The sequence below is a fragment of the Phoenix dactylifera genome, chromosome 2, assembly GCF_009389715.1.
Source record: "Phoenix dactylifera cultivar Barhee BC4 chromosome 2, palm_55x_up_171113_PBpolish2nd_filt_p, whole genome shotgun sequence".
NCBI classification, from domain to species: domain Eukaryota; kingdom Viridiplantae; phylum Streptophyta; class Magnoliopsida; order Arecales; family Arecaceae; genus Phoenix; species Phoenix dactylifera.
In genome coordinates, this window is record NC_052393.1 from 10,114,886 (window position 1) to 10,130,244 (window position 15,359).

Below are 15,359 nucleotides of genomic sequence, written 5' to 3' on the forward strand. Positions count from 1 at the left end.
GGAGCATAAGGAACCAGCCAACGATAGTTAAACATTGGCATATGTTTCATCCTGAAGGATTGCATTGGCAAAAGGATGAATGGTATTATGACCTTGCCATAGAAAAAATATGGTCACAGCTCATGGCTGATAGGATGAACTTGATGTTTTGAAAGAAATTAGATTTATGAATGAAAATTGAATCTGAGAGAGATTGAATTTGCATGTATGATACCTTGATAATACTGCATTTTTTGTTTTGGTTTTGAACTGATGTATTTCCACATGCTTATTTTCAATAAAATTCATTATTATCATATTGTCTGATTTATCTAGTTAAAGTATTCATTACTTACTGAATTGTCAAGCTGATTATTCTATTTTTACTATTTTTATAGATCCTAAGAGCTAAGCTAGCACGAGAATATCTTTCGAAAGAGTGATTAGAAGCAGAGCTTTGGTCTCTTTATTTTAGATCACAATTTTACCTAATTTTGATGTCAAATCTTTTGAATATTATTAAATTTTGTAAGACGTTAAAGTTTAGACTTTAGTTACTTAAATTTTAGATTTACTTAATTAATTATTTACTCTGCTACTTGCTTTATGATATCGTGCTGAGATGGCTTGCATGCTTATGAAGTGAGTTCTATATGAGTATGCAGTAATTGCCACGACTCCAGCTCATGATTTTGGATCCTTTCTCCATCTTGGTTCAAGTATGAAGCCATACACCATGTAGTGCCTCAAATTGGATCTTTTTGCCCAATTTTAAACCAATTTCCAATTTTCTTGGGTTTCAAAGTTGTTGATGATGGATTTTAATTGCTTTGAATGTTCGAGTGATTCGCATAGGTGAACTTTGAAGGTTCCAAAGTAGAAAAGGTAAGTAACCCTAACACTTCTTACTAGTTTTTGAATTATCAGTTGCTTAAAATTTTATAAAATATAAAAAAATATTTGATATTGATGATTCTATATTTTTTTAAATTAAGGGTCAAGCATATGATATTATGTAAATCATGTATTATCATGAAAAATATAGTTTCATTGATATTTCAATATTAACGGCTTACTTATGAACTATGAACTCTATATATATGAAATCTGCATTGAAAAGAATAATTGCATAATTATTCCATGTGTTAATGATTTATGAACTCTATAAAGCCATTTAATGTCTTTCAACTTATTTATTTATGATATAAGATCATGTGTTTTAAGAAATATATTATGGACCCTTAGATAGCTATATATAGTTCTTGCCAATATGTTACAGTAGTTGGCATATGGCCCTCGCCAGTGGGTTACTTTAGTTGGCATACAACCCTAACCAACGGACTATAGTAGCTTGGCATATAGTTCCACAAGCGAATTATAATAGTTGGCATGATATTGATTACGACTTTGTCACAGGTATAAAATTACCTTAGCATTTTGTCTGAAAGAACTATAAATTATGATGTGGTAAAATGATAAAAAATTTATGACTTTATTTATGAAGCTAGCATGACTTATGACTTTGCTTATGCTAGGCACTTAGAACTATATTTATAAAATATTCATGATTTATGCCTGCATATTGATTATGCCTTCTTTTATTAGAATGTACTACAAATATTGTGTTTTGCAATAAAAGTTATTTTAGCACATTGGTTCATGTGAAAACTTATTCTTAATCCGGTAAGATAGTGTAAAGTTTACTTACTAAAATGTGTAGCTCATATTTCTTTTTTTATTGTCTTTTAGAGGAATAAGATCACTAAAAATGAAGAATGGTTCAAGTTGGTGTTTGCGCTAGCAAGCTTGGTGATTTTGGACTAGAATTTTAATTCTTTAGTTAACTATATATTGGGTAGTTGATGACTTTCTGAATTTTGAGATTATAGATTTTGGTATTTAAATTTGGACTTAGTCACTCTAAACCACTATTTATTTAATCATTTAATGAATGATAGATTTAGGCTTTTTCTTTTAATTTGAGATTATAATTACTGATTTTATATTATTGTGAGCTATACCCCTCAGTCGCTTCGCGGTGTTATGTCTCAGATTTGGGATGCGACAATATGAACTCTTATGACCGATGCTCATGCATTATGTTGAAGTCACCAAGGCGAAAATGACTGAGCGCAACGAGCCAAGTTGTCAAATAACTGAAATCCATTTCAAAACATTGCCCAAGAAGCAAAAATTGTAAAGCTATTTTTGGATGCTGGTATTAGTTATGTGTATAATAAGATTGAAAAAAAAAGTAAGTGAGAGGAGAGGAATAAAATGGGAAAGCCAGTGGATCGAAAGAAATCTTCAAATTTAAATTCCAGGGACTTAAATTTTAGAAATAACCTAAGTTTTCTGGATTTTTTTTTTGGATTGAATTGAATTCAGGAGTTGTAGGATTGATTGTTCCTCTATATCCCACAGATTTCTCCCCTTCTTTGGCTCTTTTTCTTGGTCCCCTCCCACCTCATCAGGGCCAGACAGTAAATAGCCACCCAAACATAACCTAATTCATCTACAAACAGCAAGTTTCACCTAATTAATGCCTATGTCGAGTGGCTTGTGGCCTATGGTTAGAACAGGATCATTTGGAAGCATTAGTGAACAAGGAAATCACTGACTGATAAATGCACCTAGAGCAAGTGGTCATTTGGATGCACAAACATTAGACTAAAATATTCTATATAACACATTAAGTTATGTATATTTAGGCAAATTTATCATAAACACAGGATCATATAAGAAGTGGTTACCTGTAGTTTTGCAAAATGCCTCACATACTTTTAGCTTTATTCACATGGAGCTCATTTAATTATAGGACTCTTTTTGCTGATTGGAAAATGTTGAATGTGCCAAACGCACTGGAGGAACACTCTCCACTCGTTTTATCCTGATTGCAGAAGTTTGTTATATAAGGTTCTACGGCCGATGTCCAGATACCAGCTCTAGTCTGCTGTTTAGGTACAAGCTATAATTTTGGTGGATTGCATCAGTAATGGTGTCCTAGTCATTTCAATGCTACGTGAATATAATAATTTGTGTTAAAATTATCGCTTGTCCCAAAAGCTTAAGCTCATAAGCTCATAGGATGAGATAGATTTATTTATATATTTTATATTTTCTTACACTTCCCTTCACATGTGGGCCAGACTTCTCTTTAATGGGTGAGCCCAACATGTGAAATTTTTAAAAATGAGGTTAAAGAGTGAAATTTTATATACTGGGGTTAAAAAGTACAGAGACAGGATTCGAATTCAAGACCTCTGCTCTGATAACATGTTGAAATCACCACTTATCCTAAAAACTTAAGCTTATAGGATGAGGTAGATTTAATTATATACCCCTCACATGTGAACCGGACTTTCCTTTAATGGGTGAGCCCAACATGTGAAATTTTGTTTACCCTGCCACCTGCACTGTATTTATGGCATGGTATGATCCAAGGAACCAGAAATGAGGTGTCCCAGCCTTCAAGAATTCTGCCATCATCAATTCCCATCTCAAGATATATCTACTTGCCTCCTTGCCCTTCTTGCTTTAAGACAGATTAAATCCATTTATTCTTCATGATCCATCTCAAGCCAACGAACCCCTGATATTAAGATCTCTTTTGATGCAACTCAATTCTAGGTGCCTCCTATTTTCACAAGGAGCAGACTTTGGCGAAACATCACATTAACAGCTCACAGAACTTCTCTGCTTTGTACTGGTTATCCTTGGAACTTGTCTGGCTCTGCTCGTCCTCTTCTGGGTGGGCAACCAGAAGCCACGCAAGCTTAAACAAGTGATAACCATTCGCGTCCCCCGAAGATATCCTTCCAAAAGGTGCATGAGGATGCACTGTCATGATCTGTGACTCCCTGGACCCGATTAGTTTGATGTAACCGATCGTTACTCCCATGAGATCAACCATACCATTCTAGTAGACTGATCATCTCTGCCACTGGAGATTTGAGCAGCTGGCTTTGTACCTTGTCAAAAACAGCTTGTCTGACACTTGTAAAGCTCCAACAGTCTGAAAGAATGAAACTAAAAGCAGCATGCAATGCATGGTTGGTGAAAGACAGCACAGGTAACACAATCCAAAAGGCCTTCAGAATAAGAGAATTGAAAAATGTCAGATAGGGAACAGGAGGTTTATCATAAACCTGGGAAGCAATATGGGAGTGTACATGTGTGAATGTTATGGAATTAGAACTTCAAAAGAGAAAGCAGAAGGCTTTAAAGAAGGAAAAAAAATCAATGTGGGATATGAAGTTAAAGGTAGAAACGCTTGTCCAGTTGTCCATGTTCAAGTAAGTCAATGTTCCCATAGATATTTGTATATTGTCCTGATTCCAATTAAGTAATGGAAGTTGTATCTTCCATTTCACCTACAACATGGTGTTTCCAATTTTTAATCTCATAAAATTGATTTAGAACTGAAAGGAAAAGCAGCCTCTCAACCACCGAAGGAAGAGACACGTAGACTAGACAATGGATGGCCAATTAAAGGACAGAAGGAGATGAAAGCAAGAATGGAAGATTAGTCTAACATGTGGAAAAGACAGCAACCATGTGATAGATCAACAGGGAAGGCACTACTATAAACCTCCAAATCATAATTAAAAAGGTTTGTCTTCTGTTAGTTCTTTGCATCATGAGTCAATATGGATGCTAGATAGATCAGATCCATCAATCTGTTGTTGAGCCACGCCTGAAACAGAAGCATGGATTGGGCCATCGGGGACCCACCAGTCGGTGGCCGGTTGCTCCCCAACAACCATTCAATCATTTGATCTACTGCATTGAAAACCATGCAGTTGAGGCTCCAGAGAAGACTCATACTGGATAGCTCAGCCATGTTCAATGTAAAACAGAAAAGGCTAATAAGCAGTATAGGTAACATAAAAAAAGATCAAATGAGAAAAATAAAACCCTTGTGACTTTTTTAATCTGAAAAAGCCTGGCTAAAATATAAGATTTGATGAGTTAATCATGCAGAAATGCATAATTTTCTAATCACCAGCTGATCCATTGTGGCATTCACCTGAGAGGGACAAATATCGCAAAATGAGACTGTTAACTTCTGCAGTTAAATCAGCTAACCATCACACTGATTTTAAATGAAACTTATTCATGAGCATTGCTGGAAATCTTTTTTCAGGCATCTAATATCAAGGAACAGAAGCCTACCACAGAAATTAAGACTTCTATAAATTTGGGCGCTAGGCCTACTTAAGAAAAAATTGAGAAAAACATAGCTGATCTTCTGAGGTATTTGAATTAATTTATCATGAAACCACTACCAAGGTAATTTCTAATTCAGATGGAACAAATGGAGCAAAAGGTTGCATAACATGAAAAGAATGAGCATCAAATGTGTGATCTACTCAACTGGACATGCGGACCTTGATCAAAATATCTAATGGTTAGACTTGCTCCGAGCACAACCGAGTTTATTTCGCCCAAAAAATAGAAGTCCCACAAGATGATGATGGCTTTCAGTTGCAAGAGAAAGCAATCACATATAGAAATCATTATCAGAGCTCTTAATCCACCATCCAATGTCTACATTGCAGAAAAACATAAATTTCATGAAAATACTTCTGTCAAGACCATGTCCTATGAACTTTTTTATTTGTTTATGTATTTGTTTTTATGTGCATTAAACCAAAGGTTGGAATTAAGGGGGAAAAAAACAAAAATTCAGAATAGTCAATTATACAACAAATATTGACAGCTTTCTGAGGATGAGTCTCAATTACCTGAAACATGCACAATTGCATTAATGTCTGTGTTAATAACACCTCCTCAGAGAATTACTATTTAAACATTCCACAAGAACCACACAACTAAAGTAATTCTACATGAACAGCAACAGTCTCGTCCTGCTCTGGGTTAGGATGTTTCGAGAAGGTTATAGAAGGAAATAAGTGATGATAGAATATGGACAAACTGAACACCTACTCTGTAAACAATCATCTAAAGTTGTTAACTAGCTGTATTTTGAGGGTCATTGTTCATAGTCCATTTCAGAATAGCAGGAAGAACAAATTTATTATAGGAAATGATGAGCCAAAATTTCTATCACCCTGGAAAAGCAATCTTTCAACAGCTAGAGCACATTCTTCAGGCAGGAAAATTTAATAGCATAAACACCTGCTTTTTCACATATTGTTAAAACTGGTGCATTCCATTAACAGCATCAAGAACAAGCTCTGGTTGCAGGAAAACAAAGCACTGAAACAAGAAAGGAAGAAGCATATAATATACATACATACAAACACAGATGAATTTTGGTGCATCATTAACTACAAAATATTAATGTTAAGAGGTTTTGATATGGCTTTCTTAACCATCCGTATTTTACACATCACCACCAAAAAGAATGACCATTTAACAAACTCTATCCAATATGTAAATCTAACTATCTGGATCAGTTTTATGATTTATCCAACACCTTTTATTCCTCTGAAGGGCTGCCTTCCATTACCATCAAGGTATTATTTTCTGTATCTTTCTCAAACTTCAACCCAAAGTTATTTTAGTTCATTCCCACATCTTCTGGATAATTTAATGCAAGTTCATGCCCTGCATTACCAGCTCTTCGGTTATTCATTACACATTCTGACTACCTCTAAATATGTCCATCAGAACAACATTCTTAAATGGTCCCCTGCTTTCAATTGTACAGTTTTCTAAACCCTGTCTAATCACAAAGCCACCCTAGTATTCTCATTTATGAAAATGCATATCTGTGTCCAAAGCCCATTATTTCCCAAGGCCTTAGTGTTGTCTTTTTATTTGTTGCCCAGCATCTCAAAAGATTGCTGTGACCGCATCATCCCCAAAGAAGGAAACTTCCACATCGCCCACCATCCATCAGTCCTCTTAGATATGCCTTCATTTATCTCTCCTTTGTATCTGTGTATAATTAGTCCAAATTGCCAAAGCAACATTTTTCTGCCTCTCAGCAATCTCTTTTTGACAAGGCCACCATTTTCTATATAAATCTAACTTAAGTGGCCCAGAATATATCCTCTGAAACATATCCCTTATTTCTCTCAATGCCTTAATGAGCATCCATCCACATTAATAGCATTATGCCATCTATAAATGGCATAAACAAAGGCAGCACCTTCTAAAATCTAGCAGCAAGTCCGTTATTACGTGAAAATGTACAAATGCAAAAGGCCGATTCTCAATGTGAGCGCATGGCAAAATACTAACTTTTCCTGATCAGCTAATCAAAGTACTAACACAGCAGAATCACTACAGACCATGTATAAATATCTTTACCGCTTTAAATTTCTACATCAGTGCATAAGTAGCCTTCATGGTTGACCATCCTAACACAGAGTTCAGTTTAATTTGATGAGATTCCTGCCATCTTTTCCTTTTTTTCTAAATTTTGTTCCATCATCCTCTCCCATCCTCTCCTCTAAGTTCATAATGTGGCTACTGAGTTCAATAGATCCAACCCACCAAAAAATTCCAGATCGCAACATTGATTATCAGACAGTGCATGCTTGACCTTGGTGGATTTTCTGGCCCCTTTCTCAGTATTTTATATTTTTCCAAATGGAGAGAGTTTTAGGTGCAATTAGCTCAGAGAATCTCATTATGATTCCATTGCTGACACGTGTCCCCTAAAACTAAAATTGCCAGAAGCTAGACTGTCTCAGAAGTTACGGGGAACACAATAACTGCCAAAAGAAAGCTATTAACCTGCTAGCTCAGTTGCATATTACTGGTCTTCTTCTAAATATGCCTTTTCAAATCTAATAAGGTTCATATGCAACAGGAGCAGCATTTATATGATAGCTCCACTGCAGACAGGTTTCCCTTTAATTTTAGAGAGAGAGAGAGAGAGCTCCTAAACTCTCTCCTAAATTATACTGGGAAACATCCATCACTGAAGCTACTACAGAGATTCTGCCACTCAAGTTATCTAGATCTTCTCATATGTCTTCTCATTTAGCCTTAGGTACCCATTCTTCATACTTAGATGTCGATATTGACTTGATACTTGGATAAGGATCCATAAAATAAAATTCTAAAATATTGGAAGATACGGAGCTTACACACCTGTACCTGACCCATGTATTGTAGTCCATGCAGTGGCTACATGATTGCGTGTAACCTGATCCTTTCTCAATCTTCTATAACATATCATGATTGATGCAAAATTGCAACTCTGGTTGCATAACTCACTTCCTTCCAGATATACCTTTCCAAATCCTATAAAAACTTTGTGCAATAGGGATAGCGGTATCCATATGACAACTCCATCATTGATAGGTTTAGCCTTATCTAGAGAGCCACTTGGTAACCTCTCTTCTAAATTTGTAAGGGACAAGCATCAATAATTGGAGCTACTACAAAGATGCTGCCACCTATGTTATCCAAATCTCTTCATTGAGCCTTAACTACCAAACCTAACACTAAGATGGGGTATGGATAAGGCACTCGGGCAAGGATGCATAAGAAGAAACTCTTGAGCATTAAAAGAAGAAATAATGCACAACTGCACCTGACACGTGCCTTAGTCCATGCAACGTAGGCTGCTATTCAATCACATGTAACCTGCTCCCTTCCAAAACCTTTCCAAATCTAGTGAGGTCTACATGGAACAAGCTAGCAGCATCCATATGATAGTTTCATAGATGACACGACTCCCCTGAATTGCAATGAGCCAACTGCTAAACTCTCTCCAAAATTTTAGGAGATGCATGTATGCGATTGGAGTTGCTGTGAAGATGATATGAACTATGTTAATCTAGGTACCAATACTTGACTTTCAGATGTCAATATTGACATAACGATTTGGGTAAGGTCTTACTTAAATTGTTAGAACATACAGCGATTGAGCACTACCGGGCCCATGCTAAATAAAATTGTTACTGATCACATGGAACCTGCTCCCTTCAAAATCTTCTATTCCATATCATTCTTAATTTATAATTGCTAACCCATTCACATTAATTCACTCCCTTTTGCATACGTTTTAAGTGCAATAAGATAGCATTATCCATATGATAGCCCTATGACTAGGATGAAAGTGGATCGGATGAAAATCGAGTGTATCCAACTTTGGATTCCGATTGGATCAAATTCAGAAAAAGAAATCTGTATCTGATCAGACTCAGTTGTGGATTCGGATATTGAGACAAAATCTTCTAGATACGCACACAGATATGGTTTCTAACTTTTTTCATACTTAATATGGATATCCTGATATTAAGGTTTTTCCTGAATTCTGAATCAGATATCTGGATACTCATTTATTTTTTTATATTATGGTTACTTAACATATTGCTAATAATATAATTCCTTTTCTATTGAAAGTGTGAGTAGGGGCTTGCCTAACATTTAAATGGATGAGCATATATTTATCATCACCTAGTAGAGAGTACCAATTATATGTAGTTATATGAAATCTCCAAGCAAGGATTTTGTCATTCTCTTGCTTCTTGAAAAACATTTATATGCCTAAATTTTATAACCTATCCTCATCGAGTTTTGCTCAAAAATCGAATTATGTTCAAAGTATTATCTAACTTATATCTGTATTCCTTTTAGGAGAAAATAGATATGGTTAATATCCGATTCATATTCATATCCAATTAGAACAAATATTATTTTATTATTAGGATATTAACCGGTTATAGTCCTGGCAATCCAAGATCTTGAGAGGGGCAAACTAGGGATAGTCCTAATCTTTGGCATTGTTTTTCATAAAATGACCGCCCCTAAGACTTGAACATATACTATTATGCTTGTCAACCTAAGCTATCTACCATTGCACCAGCAATAACCCTTATCAATTGAAAATAAATATGGACACAAATTCTAGTATATACTTTTTGTTGGAAAAATTTAGTAGGCATAAATATTTGTATTTATACTCGTATCCACTAAATGTATATGGGAACGAATATGGATCTATACCAAAATCTGACCGACTCTGACCTCTTTTAAGTCTATGCATTAGACAGAATTCTCTTGATATTTAAAGAGCGGGCTACTAAACTCTCTCTCCTAAATACAGGGGACAACATCCATGAAAGGAGCTATTACAAACATCCCTCCACCCATATTACCCAAATATTTTCATTTAGCCTTAGGTATCCACACTAGATGCTTTGATGTCAATTTTGATATGATACTTGGGTAAGTATCCATTAGAAGAAATTCTTAAATATTGGAAGTAACAACACTTGTACATCTGCAACTGATGCATGCACCCTAGTCAATGCAACATAGGCTACTGCTTGATCGCATGTAACCTACTTCACTTTTGAATCTTCACAATCCCAACTCATAACTACCACTCCAATTGCATTAACTCGCTCTTTTCCAAATATGCCTTTCCAAATCTAGCAAGATCTGAGTGCAACGCTTATGCCCTTTCACCTAAAACATGTCCCTAATACATTGCTTTCTTGATCGCATGTAACATGCTTCACTTTTGAATCTTCACAATCCCAACTCATTACTACCACTCCAATTGCATTAACTCGCTCCTTTCCAAATATGCCTTTCCAAATCTAGCAAGATTTGAGTGGAACATTTATGCCCTTTCACCTAAAACATGTCCCTAATACATTGCTTCCTTGATTGTATATAACATACCACTTCTGAGATTATCTGTTTCATATAATTCCTATTACATATAAGTTTAAAACAGATACCTTTATCTTACTTATGCGGTATAAAGAATGATACCTTTATCTTCCTCGATGTATCTTACTCTCCCCCACCAAAGTCAATCTTTCAAAAGATGAGAGGCCAATGCACCATCCAAGTTGAAGTTGAATCAAAGTTTTGGTCTGTTGAATCAAAGTTTTGGTCTGTAGAAATTTATCGACTGTTAACCTTCATGTCAAGTGTACAGTAACCTTAACAAGGACTGTATTTGCACCTTAAATATCAAAACGCCATATGAATCACTCGTGTCCAAAAGATAAGAAAGGATAATTCAAAACTGTATCAAGCTTTCCAGGTTGTCAAATGCATTCCTACTAAATACAATATTTCCAATAATACCTCACAATTGAGTAGAGAAAGCAGTAAGAGACAATATGACACAAAAGAAAGTTACCACCATAGAACAACTGCAGTTCAAGATCACTTCAACATAACAGAGAGGATAAGTAACTTGAATGGAACCTTTGGCTAGGGATGGAGGAGAGCACTTCAGCACCTCCAAGCTGACACAGAGACAAGCTCCTGATGCTGCCAATAGAGGAAAAGCGAACCCTCGCGTTTCTCCACATGGAAGCCCCTCACCGGCACCCTCTGCAGCAGGCAGACAGCCTGCAACTCAGTGGTGCTACTGAACTGCAGGGGCACAAAACCAGCTGATGCAAAGAGTGTCCGCCATGGAAGCATCTTGTCACCGGCACGGTGGCGCCCAAGGACGCTACTCTCAATCCTCGGCCGCACTAAGAACCGCTCGATCTTGGTGGCTGCTTCCGGACTGGCGCCTGCAGCATCGAAGGAGTTGAGGAGGACCATGCAGGACTGGAAGGCATGGAGGAAGTGGTGCGAGAAGGACAGCTCGCTGCGGTCACGCCCGAGGTCCACCGAGATCACGACCTTTGGGGTGAGCTGCTTCACGAGGCCGAGGAGGGTCAGGGATAGGTTATGCGCAGAGCAAACGGGGAGGTTCACGGCAATGGGTGCGTCAACCAGGCTGCGGATCGCCAAGGGGTCGAAGTTGTCGAGGTTCATGACATTGAATTCAAATGGAATATTAAGGCGGCCAGCCCAAAAGGCGAGGGTGCCACAAGCAAGCTCGAGGTCGAAGGAGCGGTCAGCTTCCGGCGATACGAAGACGGACATTCTGAGCATCGGGGGGCCGCCGGCCGTGCAGCTCCTCTGGGCCAGCTCCTGCATGAAGGCGGACCAGTGGGTGCCGCTGCCAACATTAAAGTCGACGATGTGGATACAGTCGGCGCCGGCAAGGCTCTCGAGGAGGGCCTGGATGCAGGTGAAGTTGGTGAACATGAGGATCGGGGAGACGTCGGAGAAAGACTTGAGGGAGGTGAGCTTGAGCACGGACTCCAGAGCACAGGTGATGGGATTCGGGAAGGCTCGGCGCGCGTGGGCTGGCGACGGCGATTGGGTGGAATTGGAGGCGGCGTCCCCAAGGATGCGGTTGAGGGCCTCCTTGAAGTAGAAAGCGGAGCGGAGGATGGGCTTCCCCTGTGGGGAGGGAAGCTGGTGATTGAGCCGCGTCAATATCCCACGCGCGCCATCCGACTCTCCAGCCTCCACCATCTTCGCGGCCTTGAAGAGCTGGTCCACCAACGCCTGCTCCTGCTGCTGGGCGGCCGCGTCATCGCCCGACGCCGACCTCGGCCTCGCCGACCTCTGCTGGTGATGGTAAGCGATGGATTGCGACGAGGCGAAGCGCTGTTGGGCGAGGTGGCTTGTTTGGAGGAAGAGGTCCGGCCTGCCGGAGGGAGGAGGGAAGGGAGGTGTAGTTAGAATTTGGGGCGGGAAGAGCGGCGGCGGCGACAGGGGCTGGTGCGTGGTCGAGGCGGCGACGAAGGAGGGCACCGGGGCGAAGAAGCCCGGGTTAGAAGGAGCGCGAAGTTGGAGCCGTTCGTTGAGGAGAGGGTTGGAGCAGAAGAGCTGCGGCCTGTCCACGCTGGGCTCTTGGAAGAACCTCCGCGCCTGCGCCGGCGCCGCCGGGATGACGGTGGCCGGCCGCGGCGGAGGGAACAGAGTGGACCTGGGTTGGCAGCCAAAGGTGGGATCTTGGATGACGGTGCTTGGCAGCGGTGGAGGAATTCTGCTGCTACTGGTGCTGCCATTGCTGCTCGAAAGAGAAGGCCCCCCGCCGCCGGAAGAAAGTTTGGAAGAAGAGAAAGAAGGAGTGGGGGGAAGAGTAATAGTGGAAGTGCTGACCGACGGGGCTCCATCCATCCCTCCGATGGTTCCGAGGCCGAAGCCTGGATCGGCGAGCCCGCCAAACCCCAAGCCAGCACTGTGGTCATCGAATTCAGCCGGAACCGCGGGGAACAGAGGCTGCTGCCTCGAGCCGCCGCTGGCGGCGCCGGAGGAGGAGAATTTGGTGGGGTCGACGATGTCGCCCATGATCCAGCGGAGAAACGTCTGGTCCTGGCCGGGGGAGGCGGCGGGCTCCGAGAAGACGGCCTCCCAATCCTCCATCCCGAGCCCAATTCTCTCGCGGCTAGCGAAGCCGATGTCCAGGCCGGCCGTGATGGGCTGCAACTCCGCGGCCCACTCCTCCCTCCGCTGGTCCGCGGCGTCGCCGCCCTCTTCGGCGAGGAGGCCATCTGAGATCGCTGCCGCCGCGGCCAAGGAGGTGGTGTCGGAGGAGCCTCCGCCGCCGCCGCCGCCGCCGCCGCCGCACAGGGAAGGAGACAGGGTGGAAGTAGAGGTCGGAGGGCTCAGGCTCTGCCTGGTCTCCAGCACCGACCTCGGCTCCGACCCCTCTTTGCTCACACCCCTCCTCTGCCTCTTATTCTCTCCAACAAAAATAGCTTTCTCTTCTTCCCTCGCTTCTCCCACTAATTCTTCCAATGTCCTCTTCCCGTTGCCACTGAGGGACATCCTTTTTATTTGATAAAACAAACTCGCACACAAGAACTCAACAAGCCACCAAAACCAGCACTATACACACACAACAACTCTCCTCTCAGCCTGTACTTTGCTCTTCGAAGGATTGATGTCATTATATAGCCTACAGGTCGACGGGGTTTGTTCTCTTTTTTTCCCTGCATTTATCAACCTAATAATAGCAACAAAACACTGAAGAACTGTGTGCTGTTTGAGCTCCCATATCAGGGAACGCTTGTTATGAACTGAAGACTTTGTTCCTCCTCCCTTTTTACCCAGTTCCATCTCTATTCAACATCTCTGTCGCCGTCTCTCAGGGTGGAGAAGAGCGGGGGCAGGCAGTAGTTCCCTGCACTCTTCTTCCTCTCTTGTTTCCCTCTCAACCTCCGCCATGGATGCAGGCACCATAAAAAAGCAGCGAAGTATCTTCCCTCGCTTTCTCGCTCATTTTATTTTATTTTGTTTTGTTTTGTTTTTCAAACAGTGGGCCTTATCTCTGGCACCGCATGCCACCCTATAAAAGGCTAAGCGGACTGCTGCAGTATATTTATTTACATTTATTAAGTCTGTTTCAACTACTATTTTACTTTCATTCCTTATTATTTTTCTCGCACCCCGAACGCGGCAATGCAGCTCGAAACGCTGGTCGACAAAGGTGACAATTAACGTCGTGAACGAGAAAAACGGGTTATAGCTTAAAAATATCACCATCAGCCTAAAATACCCCTACATCGCCCACGCCTCATGGGAACCCTGGAGGAGGTTCTTGTCATTTGCTCTCGCGATTTTTGTCGCATTTTCAAAATTCAATGTACTGTTTTTTTTTAGTAAGAATATACCCTGATGTTTAATGGAAATTAATAAAAGACAAGTTTTTTTTATTTAATAGTAATAATTATAGACAAATACAATGTATTTCTGCGAAAGATGAATAATGGTGAATTTGTATTATTTACTAATATATTATTGATAAATACATCATCTAGGGTTGCAAACAAGCTGCAATGAAAAAAGAAGAATTAGTTTAAATACGGGTTTATTTGACAAAATGGAAAAGATGTTTAAAATGAAAGATGATTTAAATTTTTTGGACCGGGTGGAATTGGGTTCGAGTTGGAGTGGTCCACTTTTTTATTGACCTAAATTAAACCCAGACAGGTCAAGTCAGGTTGAGTTGAGTTGAAAAATATAAGATCCAAATCCGACTCAAAATTTAGATCACATCCAATTTTTAAATATGACCCAATCTACATATCTTCAAATATGGATCCATTTGTAGCTCTAATAAAGTCGGGGTTGTCTGGGTCACGGAACGACCTAACCCATTTGTAGACGTAACATCGTCACTATTTTCTTGGAAATAAGTAGCAACATTAGCATATTTTTAATTTATTTTATCTTGGAAATAATAATAGTTTTTTATTTGATGGACCATAAAACTTAATACACATCTTATCTATGTGGTTAATCTACAATTATCTTTGTATCTACCTTAAAAAATATGTATATGAATTTTAGCATATGTGTAGTATTGATATTTATATCCATATTTATCAAATAAAAAAGATATGGATATGGATATGCTAATATCCATTTTATATTCATTTTGTTTTTCACCACTATAATAGGTGTTTTAACTTAAGTCACTCGGCCTTCATTATCCGAACTATATCCACATCTATTCAAAATAAATATTAATCTGAACTTTAACACTAGTTAACATCTATACCAACTTCTATATTTATCAGATGAAAAAAAGACGCAAATGAGGATATGCTAATATTCAATCTGTATCCAATTTATTT

At 39.7% G+C, this 15,359-nt stretch overlaps 1 protein-coding gene across 1 annotated transcript; it reads right to left on the reverse strand.

Moving 5' to 3' along the window:
- Nucleotides 1-10,922: 10,922 nt before the first annotated feature.
- Nucleotides 10,923-14,060, reverse strand: LOC103705134 (scarecrow-like protein 27). The gene has a single exon (XM_039120785.1). It carries the CDS (start codon nt 13,546-13,548, stop codon nt 11,161-11,163), a length of 2,388 nt encoding a protein of 795 aa, XP_038976713.1. The 5' UTR covers nt 13,549-14,060; the 3' UTR covers nt 10,923-11,160.
- Nucleotides 14,061-15,359: the final 1,299 nt, after the last annotated feature.